This window comes from Polypterus senegalus, chromosome 5 (genome assembly GCF_016835505.1).
Source record: "Polypterus senegalus isolate Bchr_013 chromosome 5, ASM1683550v1, whole genome shotgun sequence".
Classification (NCBI taxonomy): Eukaryota; Metazoa; Chordata; class Cladistia; order Polypteriformes; family Polypteridae; genus Polypterus; species Polypterus senegalus.
Window position 1 is genome coordinate 183,654,260 of NC_053158.1, and position 24,472 is coordinate 183,678,731.

Sequence of the window (24,472 nt, forward strand, 5' to 3'; positions counted from 1 at the left end):
TTTAGTTAGCCAATAAAAGGGGTCATTTTACTTGACTTCTCACTACATGAATTTCGCTGCTAATTCTTTTAAGCTTACAACCCCAATTCCAATGAAGTTGGGACATTGTGTAAAACGTACTGTAAATAAAAACAGAATATAATGATTTGCAAATCCTTTTCAACCTATATTCAATTGAATACACTACGAAGACAAGATATCTAATGTTCAAACTGATCAACTTTATTGTTGTTTTGCCAATCTTCACTTATTTTGAATTTGATGCCTGCAACACATTCCAAAAAAGCTGGGACGGGGCAGCAAAAGACTGGGAAAGTTGAGGAATGTTCAAAAAAGACATGTTTTGAACATACCACAGGTGAACAGGTTAATTGGAAACAGGTGTTTGTCATGATTGGGTATAAAAGGAGCATCCCCAAAAGGCTCAGTCGTTCACAAGCAAGGATGGGGCGAGGTTCACCATTTTGTGAACAACTGTGCGGGCAAATAGTCCAGCAGTTTAAGAGCAATGTTTCTCAACGTACAATTGCAAGGAATTTAGGGATTTCATCATCTACTGTCCATAATATCATCAAAAGATTCAGAGAATCTGGAGAAATCTCTGCACGTAAGCGGCAAGGCCGAATACCAACACTGGTTGCCCGTGACCTTCGATCCCTCAGGCGGCACTGCATTAAAAACCGACATCATTCTGTAAAGGAGATTACCACGTGGGCTCAGGAATACTTCAGAAAACCATTGTCAGTTAACACAGTTCGTCGCTACATCTACAAGTGCATGTTAAAACTCTACCATGCAAAGCGAAAGCCATATATCAACAACACCCAGAAACGCCGCCGGCTTCTCTGGGCCCTAGCTCATCTGAGATGGACTGATGCAAAGTGGAAAAGTGTGCTGTGGTCCGACGAGTCCACATTTCAAATTGATTTTGGAAATCATGGACGTCGTGTCCTCCAAGCCAAAGAAGAAAAGGACCATCCGGATTGTTATCAGCGCAAAGTTCAAAAGCCAGAATCTGTGATGGTATGGGGGTGTGTTAGTGCCCATGGCATAGGTAACTTGCACATCTGTGAAGGCACCATTAATGCTGAAAGGTACATACAGGTTTTGGAGCAACATATGCTGCCATCCAAGTGTAACACTGAAAAACAGAGAGCACACACAGCACCTGTGACATCATATCGTTCACGTTTATCAGTCATCTATTGATGTCTTCCAGTGACAATGTATAATCTGATCTTACAGAAAGTTTTATCCTTTACATTCATTTGTGTTTATTTTTAAAACAGGTTATGTTTATTTTGTGAGGGACGGCCAGTGTTTCAGTCTGGCCGGGACGTCCCTCAACAGAAAGGAGTAAGAGAAGCCTTTTCGGGGCACTACATCCCCTGGAACACTAGATGGCAGCTCCCCTGGACGGAAATGGTTCCCCAGATTCCCTCAGGGCATCATGGGACGTGGAGTCCGGTTCTTCAGCCCTGTTGGGTTCCACCAGGGGGAGCTCACAAGGAACCCGGGGACTCCTACTGTCATTACGACCCGGAAGTACTTCGGAGGCATGAGGACGGAAGCCTGCAGTACTTCCCGGCTACTTGAGGAAGAAGGAGGTGCCGTTTGACCCGGAGAAGGAACACTTCCAGGTCAAGTACTATTTAAAGGACTGATTGAGACCCAGCAAGCTGAGTCGGAGTTGGGAGGAAGTGTAACGGAGCTGCTGGGTGGAGAGGAGGATTTATTGTGATTATTGATTGTTTATTATTATTGATCTATTGTGTATTGAGGAGGTGGAGGTGCTTGGTGCACATTATTCAGGAATTAAAATCATTTCTGATAATTTTACCTGGTGTCAGGATGTGTTGTCTGCAGGATTCACGGGGGAACAGCGACCCCTGGTGTCACAATTTTTTAAATGTGCAATGTGCTCTCTGCATACACAACCACCATTTATTTATCTACTAGGGTTTTACAGGAGACCCTTTTGCTGAAGACTGTTCATCGTTAACAGAAGCTTGCAGGTTAACGAGAGCACCTCTGATCTTTGCAGGTCAAAATCACCAGCCCAACTTTGAGCGCTGTCTTCACATGGCACTGGATTGCTTTAGAAATGTGACATTCAATTGTTCCCACTCAGTTTTAAGCAAAATTCACGCACGTAGATATTATACATCTGGCTTCAGTGAGACTACGCTGTGCTGATCTACCCACTTGAGAAATTTTCAGAGTGTACTTTGTGCTACACCTCAACATAAGCAGTAGATGGCAGCACTGGTCAGCTAATCTTCTCAATGCAATAAATGGCAAAATAATCTGGTATGGAGCAAAGTTCGCTTTCTAAAAGGCTATTTCTTAATAAATATTACTGAATTGCAAGTTATGTATTCTGTAACCTTCATACCTGGAGACTGATCAAGATGCCCCATGCAGAGTAAACTTTAATGCAGGTGGAGAAGATGTTCTTCCTTTCATCTACTACCTAATCTATCTAGTCCTGTTCATAATTATGGAGGCTGGAGTCGGTATGAGTTAAAAACCAGAACATGGCAGTGCACACCCCTATTCACTCTTTTCATTTATGGTCCCTTGAGCTATTAGAAGTATTGTGCACTAGAGGACAGTACATGGACTTATGACACACCATCTGTAACACGTGCATCCCTACTGAGCCACTAACAACTCAGTCTTGATCTGACTGTTCAAATGTGTGGAATCTCCATGGGGTGACCTTTCCTCCGCATTTGTTTCATGTTTTGTCTCAGTTTCTTAGTGCATGTTGGCCTCCAGACTGCCTGCCTTACTTTTTTTCTTTACCTGTAAAATCAGACTACTGCATTATTATTATCATTAATGTTACTCCACATCTGCTCAGAAAAAAAGAGAAAACTCTTTCTGGATGATATATTTTTCTGATTTTTTGGCAGGAATTCTGGTTTATCTTGCTCAACAGACCTTCATATGAGCATAAGAAACTGTTAACTTTTATTAGAGGCTCTTGCCTGGTTGGTTGGTTGGTTGGTAGGTAGGTAGGTAGGTAGGTAGGTAGGTAGGTAGGTAGGTAGGTAGGTAGGTAGGTAGGTAGGTAGGTAGGTAGGTAGGTAGGTAGGTAGGTAGGTAGGTAGGTAGGTAGATACTTTACTAATCCCAAGGGGAAATTCACAATGGTACTAGATAAGAAGACATTAATGACAAGGCTTTCCTCTTGAATCCACACCAAGATGGATGAATCAGTGAAACTTTGGATATTAATTTAAACCACAAGAATGCAGAAGTATTTTTTACCAGTAACAGCACACTGCACGATAACTAGCAGTGAATACACTTGACTTTAGTTAGTTTTCACCCTCTTTCTCTGTACGTTTAGCATTCATTTGCTCAGAGGTTGATGCGCTTACTGCTTCCTCAGCAGCTCTTCTTTTCTCCACCCTAGCGGCCCACTTTTTCTCTTCTTCCGTCGGCATCTTTTCACGTTAAAACTGATTAAGCCAGTGTTTGTGTTGCAATTACTTTACGTTTTTCTTAATTTTTCACTTTGGCACTTAAGTCTTCAATCTGCCTCAAGAATGATTTAAGATATGAGGAGGTAGGGGAAGTGATGGCAAAGGAGGATGAGAACGGCGCCCGTATGCGTGTGCCGCACGCCCACCCTGTTGCCGAGAGTTGGTTCTACAATAAAATAAAATAAAAATAAAAACAGTAATAAAAATCATTACCCAGAAAGCAGACAGTAGATGTCACGTTGTATATGTGTACCAAATTTCAGGTCAATAGGTCAAACTGTTTGTGAGCTACAGGTGATTTAAAATCCTGAACAGACAAATGGACAGCCACGGTAGCGTATTACAGTGATCCCTCGCCATATCGCGCTTCGACTTTCGCGGCTTCACTCCATCACGAATTTTAAATGTAAGCACATCTAAATATATATCACGGATTTTTCGCTGGTTCGCGGATTTCTCCAGACAATAGGTCTTTTAATTTAATGGTACATTCTTCCTCAGTTTGTTTGCCCAGTTGATTTCATACAAGGGACGCTATTGGCGGATGGCTTAGAAGCTACCCAATCAGAGCATGTATTACGTATTAAATAAAACTCCTCAATGATATGCGATGTGCTTCCCGAGCGGTGCTTGATTGTTTGCTTTTCTTGGTCACTCTCTCTGACGTTCTCTGCGTCTGACAGAGGGGCTGTTTGCCTAGAGGATAAGGACGCTCCTCTAAAAATGCTGAAAGACTACCTTCACATTGCTCCCTTCTTTGCGGCTGCTTTATCGCGGTGCGCATACTTAAAAGCCCAACAGCACGTATTGATTTTTTGATTGTTTGCTTTTCTGTCACGCGCGCTCTCTCTTTCTGACATTCTCTGCTCCTGACGGCACTAAGATGATATATTTGCATTCTTTTAATTGTGAGAAAGAACTGTCATCTCTGTCTTGTCATGGAGCACAGTTTAAACGTTTGACTAAAGGCTGTTATTTCATGTCTAGAGGGCTCTAATAATGTTAACAGTGTGGGAGAGTTTATAAGGGCTTAAAATATATAAAAATAACTACACAAACATATGGTTTCTACTTCGCGGATTTTAATCTATCGCGGGGAGTTCTGGAACGCAACCCCCGCGATCGAGGAGGGATTACTGTATATAAAATGATTATTATTTTTGAAGCATACTATTTGCTTGATTGAATTCTGTAATATTTTGTCATTGATGGTAAAACCACCTAATAATTCCCAGCCATTCATTTTTTAACACACTTTATCCAACTGCAGAGTTAGAGGTCAAGCTTGGCAGCATTGGGCACAAGGAAGATACAAAACCTGTACAGGGCACCAAGTGGGATGGAGTGGGGGCTCTGAGGCTAAGAATCTATGTGGGTATCAGGTAGGTTGCTGGTTCAAATCCCATTGCTGCCAAAAGAGATCCTACTCTTCTGGGCTCTTGAACAAGGCCCTTAACCTGCACTTGCTCCAGGAGTGCTGTAATGACGGCTGACCTTGTGCTCTGACCCCAAGGGGTTTGTGAAAACTAACAAGTTCCTAATATAAGAAAGTGCATAAGGCGAAATAAAGAACAAAAAAAAACAATCCATTGCTCAAAACTTCGAATAATACACTAATGCTTACTCGCATGCAGACATTTTGGAAGAGAGAAAAAAAATAATGCAAAAACAGAACAGATGAGCAAACTCCACACTGGCAATGACATGACTGGGGTCCAAACTTAGCATTCTGGAGCAGTAAAGCAGCAGTGTCAATTGCCACTCTTGTCATGCACAGGTAAAGCCTAGAAAGAGGACGCAAATATAAAATAGGCCGACAACAAGGTAATTAACCCATGTGGACCCCCTTAAAGCCTGAAAATCAAAATGGGAGGGTAGGTACCTGAAAATACATTTTAAAAACATTGTATGGTGTTAGAAATCATTCAGTTCCCATTAATGTCTGCGAGAGTGTAGCAACCAACTGGCAAGGAAGGAGAGCGCATGCTTGTAATCAGGAGGATTCGAGAAAGACAGAGAAGACTCTCTTAGGAAACGAATGAGGCAGAGCCCCGCCTTGTAATGATGATGAAGAGCATGATGGGAATTGCAGATACCATGATTCCAAGAGATGTTCATGGCTACCTATGTCTGGTTCTCAGTTTGTATTTCTTGTTTTTGTGGTCTCTCCTTGTGGCCCATAAAACAAGAACGTGAAGTCATTGGCCTCATTAGGCTCTTAAGAGTTCTATGCTACTGTTTAACGTTGTTCAACGAACAAACCCGTTATTTCAATGAACCAGACAAGTACAGAGAAGAACTGTTGACCAGTGTGCACTTTAAAATGAGCTGATATTCAGAAGAAAAGGATCAGAGAGGAGCTGCAGCCGTCTTTCACTCACAAAAAGTGAATGTTCCATGTGAAGCTGGTCTGAAACACAAAGTGGGGTGGCTTTTGCTAGCAAAGTGCATATCTGTGTATGATGTGACTTGCCTGCTTATCTCTGTACCTAATTTACTGTATATTCCATAGTAACATTTCTGCTGGGCAGATGAGAACTGAAGTAACCAGGAGGAGGATGTGAAGGCAGAAATGGGTCAAAAAAGAGAGATGAAATGAAGAAATGAAGAGTAAAATTCTAAGTCATGGAATATAGTGAAAGGTCGATTCACAAAAGAATGAAGCACAACAATTTTACTTCAAGCAGTTCAATAGAGTTTGATATCCACAGCTTGGGTAGAGAAGAATTGCCCTGGAGGAGTTTTTATTCTACTATGTTGTAATTCCCAGGTCACAACCTCTGAGGACAACCACTGCATGTCCTAACAATGGACACCCAGAATGCCATTGAAAAAGTGCAAAATACAATGGTGACCGAAATGCAATCCAAACAGACTGGGACAGAAAATAAATGTCAGAAATGAACTGAGAAATTCTAAAAAAAAAAACCAAATGAGTGCTGGGTCCTGAAAAATGGTACACAAATAGTTGTTAAAAATCAAAAATCGAGCAATTCCAGGATAACATTTTAATTCAGCTCACAAACGAGCACTAAAAGGAGATGCTCAATTATCACAGGGCATTTCACACACTAGCTGACAGCACCGACGGACAGATTGATAATACACTATACGCTGATAACAGAGTCGGAATATTAGCATTGTGTCTTTTACAGATTCAGGTGAACACAATAATAACCTGCCTAAAATTTAACAGACACAAGGTATTATCAGGAATTACCAGTATTACCAATATTGACGTTAATTCTGTCACAGTATTGCTGGGGTTTCATCTCTAGCTCAAGTTTATTGTTCCTTGTGTATTCTGTTTTTGAGTTATGTCTCCGAGTATATTTTTATTTTCTTTCTTAGGTTCGGTTAGGTTGACTTTATTATCCCAGAGGGAAATTTGGTTGCAGCAGGACAGTACAAAAAATAAGACATTGTTTATTACGATCCAATAAAATAAACAAAGACACAACAACTGACAACCAGTGCTACGATATCTACACACATTCAAGAACAAAGTTTGAAGAAGAATAGTTCCTTTTAACAGTGCATAATATAATATTTTAGAACTTAGCATTTAACAGCATCCTTTCAAGAGACAAAATTCAAGATGCTTATAGCTCTAGGAGTAAAAGAGTTCTTAAATGTGTTACACCTCAGAAACCTAAATCTGAAGCCTGATGGCAACAACTGAAATTTAGGAAAACATGGAGTCGGCCTTCTTTCTAACCTGCGTGAAGTCACTGCCCAGGGATTTTACCCGGCCGGGATGCCCACAGCATAGAAGGACAGGGGGAGACAACTTGCACAGGGCTTTGTCTCCACCTGGTCACTATATAGCAACCCCCCTGGGTTGTGGCATCGCCACAGGTTCCCACAGGGCATCATGGGAATTGGAGTTTGTCGGCTCAGTCCTGTTTGGTTGGTGCTGCCAGGGGGCGCTGGGAGGACTGGTGAGCCCTACTTTGTCAGGCTCCATCCTTACCCAGAAGTGCTTCTGAGCCCCAGTTTTGGTACACCAGAAATACTTCCGGGGATTACATTAAAGGAGCTGCCTGCCACAGTCGGGAGGAGGTGAACAAAGCCAATGGAGAGGAGCGGAGGAGGCTTTCACAGAGAGAGAGAGAGGAGGAAGAAAAAGAAGACAACAGTGACAAGGGCATTGCTGTTTACTGTATTTAGCTGTACTGTGGTTGTGTTGTGGGAAACACTTGCCAAGGAAGAATTTCCCATGAAACTAAATAAAATCATCTTGTTGAGTGTGGACATGTGTCCAGAGCCTGTTTGTACGGGGTGTTTAGGGGGATGGAGTGCCCCCTGGTGTTCACACCTATTTGTAAAACAGTGTAGTGACAGCGGTCTGATGCAAACCAATCATTTTACTGCTAATTTTTACAACATTGTTAAGATGGTTTATATTCCTAAAACTGGCCAAAATATGAAAGCAAATTTAACAACAGATTCAATAAATGACTTATAAAACATTGTCATTATGATTTTGTCAACTTTTAAAACAGTTGAGTTTCCTAAAAGAGAAAGGTTGTGTCTGCCCCTTCCATCAAATGTGTTCTTTATTAAGATCAAAGCTTAGCCTGCTATCAATGATTGCCCTCGGCTATCTGTAGTGCTCCATCATGTCCCCTTTAATTAAAGGTTAGGCAATGGAGGGAGGGGAGCACTTGAGGTCTACAACCATATCTTTTCATCATAGCAATTAGATGGGTGCAGCGAGACAGAATGAAGTTCCTTATCTTTTGTTCAGACCTTTTATCTATCACCATCAATTTACAGCATTGATTATTTATATAAAGGCAGACTAACCAGTGATGATTGAGTCTCTGTCTGGTGCACCAAATCTATTAATCGTTATGTCAACTTCTAAGTCATTTCCATTTAGGCAGGTTTCTGTAAATGCCATAATTCTAGCATTTCTGTAATTGGTCAGAAAGTGTGAACATGCTTGAAGTTCATCCACTTTATTATGGTAAGACTGAACGGTACTCATTATAAGAGTCAGTAACATTGGTTTTTCAGTTTTTCTCAAATACCTCCTCTTCTCCCTCTTTCTTTGTTACTATTGTAAGGAGCTACTCTATTAATAATAGAGCTAAGATTCGCTGCGAAATTTGGTGGTAGATACGTGTGTTCAGAGGAGTTACAATGGGACAGGTACTCTCTTCTAGGTAATCCGCGCAGGCTGATTAAGATGGGTAGCATGAAGACCAGATGAAAGTAAATCCAAAAGATAAAGATAAGAATAAACATATATATAAACATTCATTTACTTGGCTGCAACACGGTTAACGGTCTGAAAAGAATGGGGAAAGGTAGACAAATTTAAAAGAAAGAAAGAAAAATGTAACAAAAGATTTAGCAAAACACAATCCTGCTGCTAATCACTATGAGCGCAGCGCCCTAATGAGATTTAGATATTCTCTAATGATACCGTATTTACGTATGTACCACGCGCACATTTTTTCCCGAAAATTAGAATTTGAAAATCAGGTGCGCGTCATACACGAGGAAATGTAATTCTGTAATGTTTACTTCTGCTTGGGCTCGCTCGCTCACTCTCTCTCTCGCTCTCTCCTCTCTCTCTCTCTCTCTCTCGCTCGCTCTCTCTCGCTCTCTCTCTTGCTCTCTCCCTCTCTCTCTCTCTCCCTCTCTCTCTCTCTCTCTCTCTCGCTCTCTCTCTTGCTCTCTCTCTCTCGCTCTCTCTCTCTCTCTCTCTCTCGCTCTCTCTCTCTCTCTCTCTCGCTTGCGCTCTCTCTCTCTAAACACTTCCTATACAATCACAACACGTGTCGTACACGGGGCAAAACGATTTTCGCAATTTTCTTTGTAAAAATTAGGGTGCGCGTTTTACACGAGGGCAAGTGATACATGAGTAAAAGCAGTATTTCCTTTTATGGTTTGTCGCATTTATTAATTATTCTGTTATTATTTTATGTTATTTTAGATCTATTACTTTGATTTGTATGCTGTTAATTGAACCTCAGAAAGTGGGGTCCCCCAAAACTACAGCTGACAGACCACCCTCAGCCTGTACAATCTGCTGTGAAGCCTTTTTTTATACGCTTGATCTTTCCAGTTTTGACTTTTTGGCTCTTTCTTATGGTCTTCATTTTCTGGTTTGCCTCCTGTGGGCAAATCTTTGTGATTTTCTTTGACTCTTGTTTGTTGGTTTCTTGCTTTTTTCAGAACCTGGTTACAGTTTTTCTCAAATGCTAAAACACAAAAGCCAATCCTCTAAACCAAATGACCAGTTGTCTAAACACATTTACTAAATCTAGCCATCATTTTCCAATATCATAAACACATTTCACATGAAGACACAATTCACAAAACACAATCCTCCGTTCACATAAATCTAAACACATTTTTCCTTGCTAAAACACAAGTTGCAAAAGAACTCTGCTCATATTCTCAAATGAAAGCTCATGTGATACAAAATGCTTTCCACAGTCAACAATATTTGAACACAATGAACACACCTGGCGTCATTCATTACACACAACGACTCAAAATTGAAGACACTTGTTGTTAATGCTGTGACCGCATGTATAAAAGCAAGTTCAGAGTGCACAGTTTGCTGAAGATTCCAAACAAACACAATGGATGAAGGCAGAGTCAGAGGAAGAGGAATTCGAGTCAGAGGAGGGAGAAGAGCTGGCCATGGAAGAAGAGGAGCAGGCCAACGAGGAAGAGGAGTTCAAATCAGAGGAGGAAGAGGAGCAGGCCAACGAGGAAGAGGAGTTCAAATCAGAGGAGGAAGAGGAGCAGGCCAACGAGGAAGAGGAGGAGGCCAACAAGGGAGAGGAGAAGGTCCAGGAGGGAGAGCAAGACAACCTCGCACCATCATTACGGACGAGATGCAAGCAACAGTCATTGACCATGTCATTGTCCATGGCATGACAATGGCTAAAGCAGGACTAAGAGTCCGTCCAAACCTGAGTAGGTTCACCGTGGCCACCATTATCAGGGCATTCAGACAACACAACAGGTATTGCACTCTATTGCTTTCTTTGTCACAATATAGTTTTACAAGCCTGTGAAAGTAGTCTATTGGTTTCAAATCAGATGTTATTGTAAAACATGTCAATTGACAACACGTTTCTTTCTTTAGAGTTGAAAGAATGCCACATAGAGGTGGGAGGGTTGCCATATTTACAGCGGCACAAGAAACCGTCATTGTGGATATGGTTCGTGAGAACAACCTCATCAGACTCCGGGAGATCAGAGACAAAGTCATTGCCGATAATGTCAACTTTGAGAGCATTGATGATGTCAGCTTGGCCACAATAGACCGAGTTCTCCGGCGCCAAAAGATGCGGATGAAACAGGTCTATAGGGTTCCCTTTGAGCGCAACTCTGCGCGACACAAAGACCTACGTTACGAGTATGTGCAAGTAAGTATACATCCATGTTCACAGTACGGTTAGTGGACATACTGTGTTGCTCAGTGGCCTACATTACTTCTGGACAATACTGTGCTACCTGATTGACTGTTGTTGTGAACACCTGTGCACTTTCACATTTTCACAGAGGATATTACAGTTGGACGCGATGGCCAGACCTCATGAGTACCTCTTCCTGGATGAGGCTGGCTTCAACCTGCAGAAACGAAGGCAAAGAGGCCGTAACATCATTGGCCAAACAGCCATCACTGAGGTTCCTGGCCAACGGGGGGGTAATATTACTTTTTGTGCGGCCATGGGTTCGGAGGGGCTTGTCCACTGGCATGCTGTCCTTGGGTCTTACAACACCCAACGTCTCCTCACCTTCCTAGAGGAGCTAAAAGACATCCTCCTGGACCGCCAACAACACCATCCTGGGCCTGCACATCACATTTATGTGATCATTTGGGACAATGTCCGCTTCCACAGAACAAACCAAATCAGAGAGTGATTCACCACCAACAGTAACCACTTTTTACAGTAAACATCTGTCTGCCACCCTACTGCCCTTTCCTGAACCCTATAGAGGAGTTCTTCTCATCGTGGAGATGGAAGGTTTATGACAGACAACCATACACTAGAGAGAAGATCCTAATGGCAATGGAGCTGGCCTGTGTTGACATCCCAGTGGAGGCCTTCCAACAATGGATTCGCCATTCCAGGGCGTTTTTCCCGCGGTGCCTGGCAAGAGACAATATAGCCTGCGATATGGATGAGGTGATGTGGCCCAATGCAGCTCAGCGACATGATGCCGCACAGTGATTGTGGTGTGTGTGTGGTGTGAATAAAGTAAATAAAAAAACCTCACACCCTGATCATGTTTTCAAGAGTACTGTTGTGTGCAATAGATTCTGTTTTTGCATTGAGTTGTGTTACAGTACTGTACATGCAGAATTTTCTATAGATTTATACTCTTCATATGAAACTCACAAATCTAAGTGCCTAATCCTCTGCAGAGATCTAAGAAGATCCGTTACTGTAAAGTTTCTAAAAATATGCATTGGCAGTTATGAAACAAAGAACCTTCTCACAAATTGAGCATTGTGTTTTCAATTGTTTTGCTGTAGTGTGTAATGATGATGTCATCCGGGAGGGGCTCAGAGTAGAGCCGCTGCTCCTCCGCATCGAGAGGAGTCAGATGAGGTGGCTCGGGCATCTGATGAGGATGCCTCCTGGACTCCTCCCTGGTGAGGTGTTCCGGGCATGTCCAACCGGGAGGAGGCCCCGGGGAAGACCCAGGACACGCTGGAGGGACTATTTCTCCCGGTTGGCCTGGGAACGCCTTGGGATTCTCCCGGAAGAGCTGGAAGAAGTGGCCGGGGAGAGGGAAGTCTGGGCTTCTCTGCTTAAGCTGCTGCCCCCGCGACCCGACCTCGGATAAGCGGAAGAGGATGGATGGATGGATGGTAATGATGTGTATAGTGTTTACATTTTTGAAAGCTTCGAGCTGCTCTTTTGGTGTGAAAGTTTGAGTTTTGAAGTGAGAAGGTGTGGTTGTGTTTATGTAGCTTTAGAAAAGGGTGTTGTGTTTAGACATTGGGGAACATGGAGGAAACGTTTGTGAAATGTGTTTTAGCATTTGAGAAAAACTATAATAAAAGCTTGTTGTGAAATTTCACTTTTTGTGAAATCTAGGCCTGTTCTCCTTATTGGCATTGTTGTTAATTTTTTATTTAATATTATTCATTGTTTGATATAAACTTATATTTGTTTTAAGGGTTTCTACGTCACAGAACACATTTCTGGCATTTATTTCCCATTTCTGTAAACAGTTTAGGAGAAAAAAATTAAAGGTAAAAATAAAAATTTAAATTTTCTTGTAAAATTTTGACCGCTATTTTAAAACCCAACGGTCGCTGCTAGTTTTAATTCCCATCGCAAGGTCCCGGTCCTGCGTTGTCAGGAGGTCATGACCCGCATGTAGTAGTTGCAGTGGCTTTAAAGGTCCTCTGTAAGTGCACATGCTTATCTGATCTGTAAATTTCAGAGCCTACAAATCTTTTTGCTAAAAATTCTTTCTTGTCATTGTTTCTCTGGCTGCAGTGGGGTGGCGCCCTGCCCAGGGTTTGTTTCCTGCCTTGAGCCCTGTGTTGGCTGGGATTGGCTCCAGCAGACCCCTGTGACCCTGTAATTAGGATATAGCGGGTTGGATAATGGATGTATGGATGTTTCTCAGGACTGACCTTTTGTTTCGACTTTTGTCCGATGCTCTGGTTTGATTGCATTTTTACTGATCTCCCAGCTTTGATCTTTTTCTGTTTGATTACACACTTCTCCCAGTTTCTCATTAAAAATGTTCAGGCTGCAAACCCTGCTTCTCAAGTTTGGGGTCGACTCTGATTTGTGCAGGTGAGGCCTACCTTTTGTGTTCAGACCTGTGTGAGAGTAGACGTTTTATTTTCATTTTGAGGCCTACCACCTTATTATAAGCTGCTCAAAAAATTAAAGGAACACTTTGAAAACACATCAGATCCATCCATCCATTTTCTAACCCGCTGAATCTGAATACAGGGTCACGGGGGTCTGCTGGAGCCAATCCCAGCCAACACAGGGCACAAGGCAGGAACCAATCCTGGGCAGGGTGCCAACCCACCGCAGGACACACACAAACACACCCACACACCAAGCACACACTAGGGCCAATTTAGAATCGCCAATCCACCTAGCCTCATCAGATCTCAATGGCAAAAAAATCCTGCTGGATACCTCTACTGCTATGGACTTGGTAATGTGCTAGGAGCGAAAGGATGCCTCATCGTTTGATGGAAATGAAAATTATCAACCTACAGAGGGCTGAATTCAAAGACACCCCGAAAATCAAAGTGAAAAAATGATGTGGCAGGCCGAAATTTCATCGCAGCAACTCCAAATCATACTCCGTAGTTTGTATGGCCCCCATGTGCTTGTATGCATGCCTGACAATGTCGGGGGGGCATACTCCTAATGAGACGACTGATGGTGTCCTGGGGGATCTCCTCCCAGATCTGGACCAGGGCATCACTGAGCTTCTGTACAGACTGAGGTGTTAGATGAACGAAAACATAATGTCCCAGAGGTATTCTATTGGATTTAGGTCAGGTGAGCGTGGGGGCCAGTCAATGGTATCAATTCCTTCATGCTCCAGGAACTGCCTGCATACTCTCGCCACATGAGGCCGGGCATTGCCATGCACCAAGAGGAACTCAGGAGCCACTGCACCAGCATAGGGTCTGACAATGGGCCCAAGGATTTCATCTCAATACCTAATGGCAGTCAAGGTACCGTTGTCTAACCTGTAGAGGTCTGTGCGTCCCCCCATGGATATGCCTCCCCAGACCATCACTGACCCACCACCAAACCGGTCATGCTGAATGATGTTACAGGCAGCATAGCGTTCTCCAAGGCTTTTCCAGACCCTTTCACGTTTATCACATGTACTCAGGGTGAACCTGCTCTCATCTGTGAAAAGCACAGGGCACCAGTGGTATTCTGGTATTCTATGGCAAATGCCAATCGAGTTCCACGGTGCCACACAGTGAGCACAAGGCCCACTAGAGGATGTCGGGCCCTCAGGCCACCCTCATGAAGTCTGTTTCTGGTTGTTTGGTCAGAGACATTCACAACAGTGGCCTGCTGGAGGTCATTTTGTAGGCTATGGCAGTGCCCATTCTGTTCCGCCTTGCCCAAAGGAGCAGATAACCGGTCCTGCTGATGGGGTAAGGACCTTCTACGGCCCTGTCCAGCTCTCCTAGAGTAACTGCCTGTCTCCTGGAATCTCCTCCATGCCCTTGAGACTATGCTGGGAGACACAGCAAACCTTCTGGCAATGACACGTATTGATGTGCCATCCTGGAGAAGTTGGACTACCTGTGCCACCTCTGTAGTGTCCTGGTATCACCTCATGCTGCCAGTAGTGACACTGACTGTAGCCAAATGCAAAACTAGTGAAGAAACAGATGAGGAGGGAAAAATGTCAGTGGCCTCCACCTGTTAAACTGCTCATTCCTGTTTTGGGGGTCACCTCAGTGTTGCCCCTCTAGTGCCCCTGTTGTTAATTTCATTAACACCAAAGCAGCTGAAACTGATTAACAACCCCCTCTGCTACTTGACTGACCAGACCAATAGCCCAGAAGTTTCATTGACTTGATGCAATACTCTCATTAAAAAGTGTTCCTGTAATTTTTTTGACCAGTATATTTTGTGAACTGGCAAGGTTGTAACACATTCTACTTGGACCTTATAGACAGAGTTCTAGATGGTTGGGTAACCAAAGATTTGAGCATCATGACTTTGAAAAAGATTGCTGGGCTGGTGTCAGAAAATTTCGACTGGCTGGCATGTAGATAAAAGGCAAGCAATCATGAAAGGTTCTGCGTTGGATGTACAGTAATACAGGTTGTTAGCCTTGTTGCCTGACTATTCCTGATTCTTGGGTTTGAATCCCAGCCTGATCATTGTCTGTGTGGTTTATACATTTTGAAGGTTTGCCATTGATATGTCTCCAGGAACTTTGGTTTACCCTCCGCATTCCACAGAAATTCCAGTCTGGCCAATGGGTGACTCTAAACTGTGCGTGAGGGTGGTGGGTGAGTGAGTGTGTCCTGTCCAGACTGGTGTTCCAATGTGAGTTGGTCCTGCCATGTGTTGATAATGTAGGATGGGCGCCACACACAAGGGCTGCTGTACCCTTAATTGGATAAATTCGGCTTGAGGTATGGCTGGAGTTTTGAAAATTTGAAATCAGACTAGAAATCTGTGTTGACAATCAGTGGAAAAATAATGTTGAAGCAGTACTACTATTGACATGTATATATGTATATGACACATTTTATAGTAACAAACCTGGACTAACTCCTTTTTAATTTTACAAACTTCAACCATGTCAACTATTAATTTCCATTTGCTTAGACTGAAAAGGTTCAGCTCCTCCAATCTCTTCTCATACACGAGCTCATACCTCTCGGTCTTGGAATCAGCCTAGTCGCTCATGTGGTTTAGCGGGTCCACGGCCTCAAAAAAAAGAGGCAAGTTTTAAATCCAAAGACCCGAGTTGCTCTCTGTGGGCACGATTGCACGACCATGGGGAGTTAATGAGGTAGTTGGGGCAAGTCGCATCTGCATATGTGGGTGCGATCGTTCTCAATTGCTTCATTGCCTTCCTGCGGCGTGTGATTAAGGCTCTGCGCCCACGGAGATGTGAGGGTATAAATACGGGTCATTACAAGGAAAAAGGGGGAAAATCAAAGGAAAGAGGTTAAGAGTCGTGAAAAAGGCAGTCTTAGCAGGAGGATCTGCCCAACTGGAAGGAAGAAGCAGTGCGAGCTGGGGCCCCGTGAAGGAGCGTTAGCTGTGGTGCTCTAGGGGCTAGTTCTACCCAGTGAACACTCGGGTGGAGTGTGGCGAGCAAGGCAGGTGCCCTCCCTAGGCTTCCGAGGTGCGACTACATGAGCACGAAGGAAAAAGGGAGGAGAGCTGACCTCGGACGGTCTGGCCGTGATACCTGGAGGCAGCCAAGACGGAGGTTGGCCAGAAGGAGCTCGTGGCTGCTGAGTCTCCGCCGGCTATTCGAGCAATGGGTGAGCCGGGGAGCATGAGAAGGAGGTGGATAGATATTGGAACAAGTTAGACTGCATTTTAACCTTAGATTTTAATGGATTTATTTATTGATTATTTTTTTATTCTCACTTTTCAATGGATTTTATGGATTTATATATATACCGTTTCTTTTTTGAACACTGCACCATTGGCACTTTTGTTGGTTTTACTTCTGCTTTGACTTTGCTTTTAATAAAAGCACTTGAGCACTTTTTCCACCATCCTCTGGCATCATCAGTGAATTGTCCTCATGTCAGCTCATCACCGACGGTGTTGGTTCAGCAGACTCCCATGTGGGAAGAGGGAGTCTGTAGTGGGCCGGCATCATCACAGCTCACCTCTGGGCCTTTTCTAGCACTGACCGAGACTAAAACGTCATGTAGTACAGCAGGTGAGGCTCCACTACTGCGTTATGTAACTTAGGCATGACCACCCTTGACTTGTACTCCATTCATCAGGCAGCTCTATAACTTAACATTTATACATTTATATTGGCTTCTGAACGCTGTCTGGATGTTGCTAGTGACAAGTCCACTTTGACTCCTAAATCCTTCTCATAAGGGGTAATTTCAAGATTCAGACTTCCCATTGTGCGTTCAAATCTAACACTTTTACTTCCCTCATGTTAATACTTTACATTTACAAACATTAAATTTCATCTGCCAACAACCTACCTAAGCCTGTATGTAGTCCACGTCCCTCTGTAAAGATTTAATGGATTCTCAATTATTTGCCAATTCACCTATCTTGGTATCACCTGCAAACTTAACCAGTTTATTACTTATATTTCTATCCAAAACATACAGTGGTGTGAAAAACTATTTTCCCCCTTCCTGATTTCTTATTCTTTTACATGTTTGTCACACAACATGTTTCTGATCATCAAACACATTTAACCATTAGTCAAATATAACACAAGTAAACACAAAATGCAGTTTTTAAATGATGGTTTTATTATTTAGGGAGAAAAAAATCCAGACCTACATGGCCCTGTGTGAAAAGTAATTGCCCCTTGTTAAAAATAACCTAACTGTGGTGTATCACACCTGAGTTCAATTTCCGTAGCCACCCCCAGGCCTGATTACTGCCACACCTGTTTCAATCAAGAAATCACTTCAATAGGAGCTGCCTGACACAGAGAAGTAGACCAAAAGCACCTCAAAAGCTAGACATCATGCCAAGATCCAAAGAAATTCAGGAACAAATGAGAACAGAAGTAATTGAGATCTATCAGTCTGCTAAAGGTTATAAAGCCATTTCTAAAGCTTTGGGACTCCAGCGAACCACAGTGAGAGCCATTATCCACAAATGGCAAAAACATGGAACAGTGGTGAACCTTCCCAGGAGTGGCCGGCCGACCAAAATTACCCCAAGAGCGCAGAGACGACTCATCCGAGAGGTCACAAAAGACCCCAGGACAACATCTAAAGAACAGCAGGCCTCACTTGCCTCAATTAAGGTCAGTGTTCACGACTCCACCATAAGAAAGAGACTGGGCAAAAACGGCCTGCATGGCAGATTTCCATGACGCAAACCACTGTTAAGCAAAAGAACATTAGGGCTTGTCTCAATTTTGCTAAGAAACATCTCAATGATTGCCAAGACTTTTGGGAAAATACCTTGTGGACTGATGAGACAAAAGTTGAACTTTTGGAAGGCAAATGTCCCGTTACATCTGGCGTAAAAGGAACACAGCATTTCAGAAAAGAACATCATACCAACAGTAAAATATGGTGGTGGTAGTGTGATGGTCTGGGGTTGTTTTGCTGCTTCAGGACCTGGAAGGCTTGCTGTGATAGAAGGAACCATGAATTCTACTGTCTACCAAAAAATCCTGAAGGAGAATGTCCGGCCATCTGTTCGTCAACTCAAGCTGAAGCGATCTTGGGTGCTGCAACAGGACAATGACCCAAAACACACCAGCAAATCCACCTCTGAATGGCTGAAGAAAAACAAAATGAAGACTTTGGAGTGGCCTAGTCAAAGTCCTGACCTGAATCCAATTGAGATGCTATGGCATGACCTTAAAAAGGCGGTCCATGCTAGAAAACCCTCAAATAAAGCTGAATTACAACAATTCTGCAAAGATGAGTGGGCCAAAATTCCTCCAGAGCGCTGTAAAAGACTCATTGCAAGTTATCGCAAACGCTTGATTGCAGTTATTGCTGCTAAGGGTGGCCCAACCAGTTATTAGGTTCAGGAGGCAATTACTTTTTCACACAGGGCCATGTAGGTTTGGATTTTTTTCTCCCTAAATAATAAAAACCATCATTTAAAAACTGCATTTTGTGTTTACTTGTGTTATATTTGACTAATGGTTAAATGTGTTTGATGATCAGAAACATTTTGTGTGACAAACATGCAAAAGAATAAGAAATCAGGAAGGGGGCAAATAGTTTTTCACACCACTGTATATATGGAATATACAAAAACTTTGAAATCACTACAGCTTTTATTTTGTCCAGGGCCTCTGAGAAGGGTGTCTCTGCAGAACACTGACCCGAGTAGGTGGATTTCAAGTACTGGAAGTGTATTACAGTGGGTGGTTTTAAAGCATTGTTCTGATTGGCTAAAACAAACACTGGGTGGATTTCAAGCAGAGTAGGAGGGTTCCATTGGAGTTTCTGATTGGCTAAAACGATAACTGGGCTGATATTAAGTTAATTATCTGATTGGCTGTGTGACGGGACTTCTTATCATACCGGAAAAAGAATCTTAGTCTGGATGCGTGCAGCACAGCGTGCAGAAAAAATAAAGTGCTTAAAAGTGTAAGGTGTAATGAGTGCCAGATTACAGCAGCCAGTACATGTATTATGAACAAGATTTATGAGTATGGATATTAAAGACGTTCAAAGTTATTATTGAACAATTGTAATTCTTTTTGAAATAAGCTGTTCGGCAGTCTGTTAGTGCGTATTTTGATTGACGTTACGTTTTCCTGAGGGCAGAGGTTCGAAGTGTTGATGACCGGGATGAGACGTGTCCTTGATGATGTTCTTTGCTCTGCTATGGTACCGGGTGTTGGCAATGTCCTCGAGTGAGGGAGCCACTTGTTTTAAAAGCTGGTGTTAGGTTTGTGGAATATCTACACATGAATAATCGTATAAAAGGTAAAGTGCACAGAGACAGAATATTATATAGGAGCTAAATACACATTAACATTAATGAACATTGTAGCAGAATATAAATATATATTGAACAAAAGAAATATTGGTATTGTACAATCATGTTACTGTGCTAAGGGGATGGGGAGGTAGACAGAATGTACACATAACACAGTGACGAGAATAAATGTAATGTGCAGCGTATCTGACATTGACACCCGGAAGAATGGTAGGTTGATTAAAAAAAAGCGTGCTCAGCAGGAGATCGCGTGTGGATGTGTGTGGTTATAAATTGGAATGGTACCGCTTAATGCAGAGCAAAGCAGGCACATTACACATCCCAGCTCATCACATTTTAAATATTAAACGTTAGTGGAGGAACCAAGCCGTTACAGTTGTATTTTGCAGGTTGCGTTCCAGTTTCTGTGTTTTTTGTCACTGAAAAAAAGGTTTAATGATGATTGGATGCTTGAAACCAGCCCATACAGCTTGGGGAACGGCCATTACGTTCTCTGATTGGATGCTTGAAACCCGCCCATTCTGCTTGGGGAACGCCCATGTTGTTCTGCAGAGACTAGTACTTGGGGCCTCCTGGCTCACTTGTAGAAGAAAACCCAACATATACTACGTTGTTCGATGTTTGCTTAATGCCAGACATTGAGTTCTTTGAGCCCCCCAGGCTATTTTTGGCACTCTAGACCCAAAACCTTTATTTTTAGGCCATTTTTGAACCATATTTTGTGCAGGAAATTGCACCCTTGATTAAAGAGCAAGGATTACACCAGTGCTTCCCAGCCTTTGTGGTGTCACAATCCAGTTTTTTACATGCCAGTGTGTTCCCAACACACTGGGAAGGAGGATTAAGCGTGATCGTCTGAGCACAGGAAGTAGGGTGGTCCCCCTGGGTGAATCACGAATGATTGTCAAAGCAGTTGTGTCCAATGCAATCACCAAACTGCATTAGATGAATCAAGCGAGATTGTCAATTCTTTTTCTCCTTGGTGAATCGAGCATGATTATCACAGCATGGGTTAAGGAGGTCATGAAGGGTCGATCCACCTGCGATCCTGATGCTGTGAATCAAGCGTGACCATGGAAGCCTGTTGGGGGAAACCTGTAATGCCACCATGCCCACACGTTGGTAAACGCTGGATTAGACTGATTTGCCATTACACCTAGCTTGCTATCATTAGCAAACCTAACAAGGTTATTGATTATATTCTTGTCCAGATTATTTATGTATATTAAAAAGGGGGGCAGCACTTTTAATATCATCCATACTTCTGATAAGGTTCCTTGCACCGGAACCCTTTGCTTCCCATGTTTTAGTCAATATAGTACCCACCTACATACGGTGCCCGGAATTTGCACCTCTTTAAGTTTAATGCCCAACTTCTCATGTGGAACCTTATCAAATGCCTTCTGAAAATCAAGAAAACTAACAGCATATGCACTTCTGTGGTCGTATTCTTTTGTCTTTTCCTCTTAAAACAGAGTACAGTGAAATTTTTACTTGCACGTTCAACCGGCACATGCACACTCTCCAGCATCCCATAAATTATGTGTTTCATATGGTTTTGGGCATATCAGGATTTTGGCAGCAGCACTGTGACCCAATTAAAATTCATTTGTAGCTCTAGCAGAAAGACAAATGAATAGCTGCAGTAATCCAACCAGAAAATAACAAAGGTGTGACAATGATTTTCTTTATAAATGAAAAGAAGGAGGATTATGCTCTGGCAATGATTTATAGCTGTTCAAAATGTGTTTTTATTACAACCAAGTTATGACATTCAGTGATAGAAATGAATGAATCATTTATGATGACTGTGAACAGAGCATTTCAATTACTTGCTTTAGGCTGCTCAAGTTCTCAAAAAGTACACAGACCTGCTATGAAAGTCCTGACAAAGCCAGTGGGGAAGGAGAAGGAGTAGGCAGAATGCTCCACAATAAACCGTTACTTACCTTCTCATTCATTGTCTTATGGTTTTTCTTAGTCTTCTTCAAGAACTGCTTCAGACTTCCTGAAGACATGTACTCAGTGATGAAAATAACCTGCGGACGAGAATAAAACAAGAGATTCTGTGAGGGAGTCAGGTTGAATGTGGAGCCATTCTGGGATAGCCTTTATAAAAGAGATAAGAGTGAAATGAGGCACTGCGTAAGTAAATGGAATGTGAGAAAGAGGCAAAGATGCCAAACAGCAATAAAATGAAATGATGCCGTGAAAATCAATCCAATAGCTATAATTTAAAAAATGGTGGCTGAAACTGCATAAAGCACTAAAAATCCATCCATCCATCTATTATCCAATCTGCTATATCCTAACTACAGGGTCACAGGGGTCTGCTGGAGCCAATCCCAGCCAACACAGGGCACAAGGCAGGAAACAAACCCCGGGCAGAATGCCAGCCCACTACAGGGCACACACACACACACACCAAGCACACAGTAGGGACAATTTAGGATTGCCAATGCACCTTACCTGCATGTCTTTGGACTGTGGGAGGAAACCGGAGCACCCGGAGGAAACCCACGCAGACACGGGGAGAACATGCAAACTCCACACAGCCTGAGAGTTTGAAGTCCAAAGCCTTAACCAGACATCATACACAGCAACGACAGCTTTAAAATACTGGTACACCCACCTATCATTTAAGTAAAGTAGTATTGGCATTCATAAATATCAAAATACAATGCAGGGCTTGAATTTTAATATGTGATGGACATGGAGATTAACAAAAATGGGAGATGTTCAAGGTTCAAGGTTTCTTTATTTAGTCATGCTTACATAAGAAAATAAGAAATTAGCCTTCTCAGTTGCATCTAATAATAGAGAGAAAGAAATAAAACAAATAGTGACGAGACAGGTCAAGGTAAGGCAGTTTTGTTGGTGCATATTTACCCAAAATGGTTACAGGATACATATCATAACCGCTATCATTTTCTCCATTCTCTCTATTATACAAAAAAAAAATCTTGGGACAGGACTTTTTCAGAGAGACGAGACGTGACTTTCTCAGAGAGACACTTTCAAGTCCCGCGAGACAAAGAGTGGATGACAAAGTAGAACGTCGTAAAGAATTCAAAAACATTGGAGCAATGCACATGGAGGGCAGGTTATATAAAATAGAAGTACAAAAATTCAAAAGTCTTCAAAAAATGATAGTAAAGATCGCATAAGCGCAAACAAATGTAAATTATTAATCGGTGAAATAACAGAACAGCGAAAAGAGATTGAATATATTGTTTGGATTTAAACTTTAAGTCGGAGACTTGTAGATCATCTAATTCGTGTCGACATCAGGGAAAAGTAGTGTTTCTTCCCAATGAGAAGGTGTATCCGCAAGAATTAAAAGATTTGTTGCTTAGTGAAAGTGAAATCCACTTACACTGTCAGGCTTGGGTCACAGAGTTACACAGATACACAGGAGATTTTACAGACAGAAACGTTATTCAGACATTTCAAATAAACAAAAGTCTCTTTCAGGAGTGAATCGAGCTTCTTGTGTAGTCAAAAGGGGACAGTTCAGTCTCTCAATTAAAAGAATAGAAAATCTTCCTCTTCATAGGAGCGCCCCTCGGGAACGAAACCCCCAACAGGAGCAGAGGATGTCTGGGGGAGAAGAGAGACAAGGCAGTGAGACAAAAGGACAGCTGCTGTACAGGCTTTTAAATTTTCAAAGTGCCGCACAAGATGCAGATCACGCGGCACAGCAGCAGCAGCAAACCAGCAGCTGATCGAGCAAAGAGGAGGTAAGAAGGAAACGGTATTTGTTTCCCATTGTATCACTGTTTAAGAGGGGGTTTCGGAGGAGCGATCGCATCTCCTTGGGGTGCGTTGAGCCCCCCTCTTCACAACGCAAGCGGCACAGACGCGAAGTGGCTGGTGCGTTGCGCAGGCTGGGGGGTAGGATGGGGGTTTGGTGAGCAAAGCCCCCTAGTATTCTTTATTAAAAGGTTGCAAGTAATTAGGAAGAAAGGATTTTTTTTTTACCATGTCCAAATTTATTCTCTGACATTTCTCGTGATGTTCCCCCCTCGACTGTGAACTGTATAAACTAGTTTCAAAATGGATGGATGCATAAACACATCTGTGGTCGAGTTCAGCATAATCAGTGAATGAGTGCGAAGCCTCCGTTCTTTTCTAGGGTCCATGTAGGACACAGTATTAAAAAGCAATTCATCATTTTGTTTTCTTTTACAACTTCATGGCACTACAAGTTGAATAATTAAAACACACATTTGATCGGTCATGTCATGTTGCTCACAAATCACACTTCTATTTATAAGCTAACTCTCCAATAGGATAAAAGTGGTAATAACAAAAGCTTGTGTTTGTGATTTGGCTTTTTTTTTTTTCTTCATATAATAAACACACTTCTCGGAGTCACAATCTGAAATTCTCCTGCCTTTTGTCATGTGGAGATGCAGTGTCATATCATCACCATCATGAGCCAATTTCAATATGCACTGTAGTTCTTATTCAAGGTTTCTCACGTGTTACTTTGTCTTATGGATTCATTTGTCGCCTTGCAGTCATGCATTAGTCCAATACCAACAGGCATCCGCTATTACCGATACTGGAAAAAAGCTAGAACCATTACACTTTAGGAACATTGATATGGACTGGTACCAAGAGTATCAGTTCTTTTGACTTCCCTACAACAACGACAACTGGAACAATCTAAAAGTAGTGGCACTGCCGCCAGGAATGTAGCTTGGATATCCTGGTACTTTTGTTTCATTTGCAAAAGGGACAGCCATGCTAAAGAGTCTCATTATATTACAAGAAATGGCTGCTCCATTATCATTTGGTGTCAGGGTGGCCTGAACGTTTCATGAGTGGGAA

General features: G+C 42.5%; 1 protein-coding gene across 2 annotated transcripts in view; it reads right to left on the reverse strand.

The window, feature by feature from the left end:
* LOC120529689 (nuclear receptor-binding protein 2-like) overlaps window positions 1–24,472 on the reverse strand; it is a 297,685-nt gene that overhangs the window by 45,197 nt on the left and 228,016 nt on the right. For both annotated transcript variants that reach the window (XM_039753735.1, XM_039753734.1), the window contains exon 4: window positions 21,586–21,675. In XM_039753735.1, coding sequence (XP_039609669.1) covers window positions 21,586–21,675 — 90 coding nt within the window. The remainder of the gene's footprint in view (window positions 1–21,585; window positions 21,676–24,472) is intronic.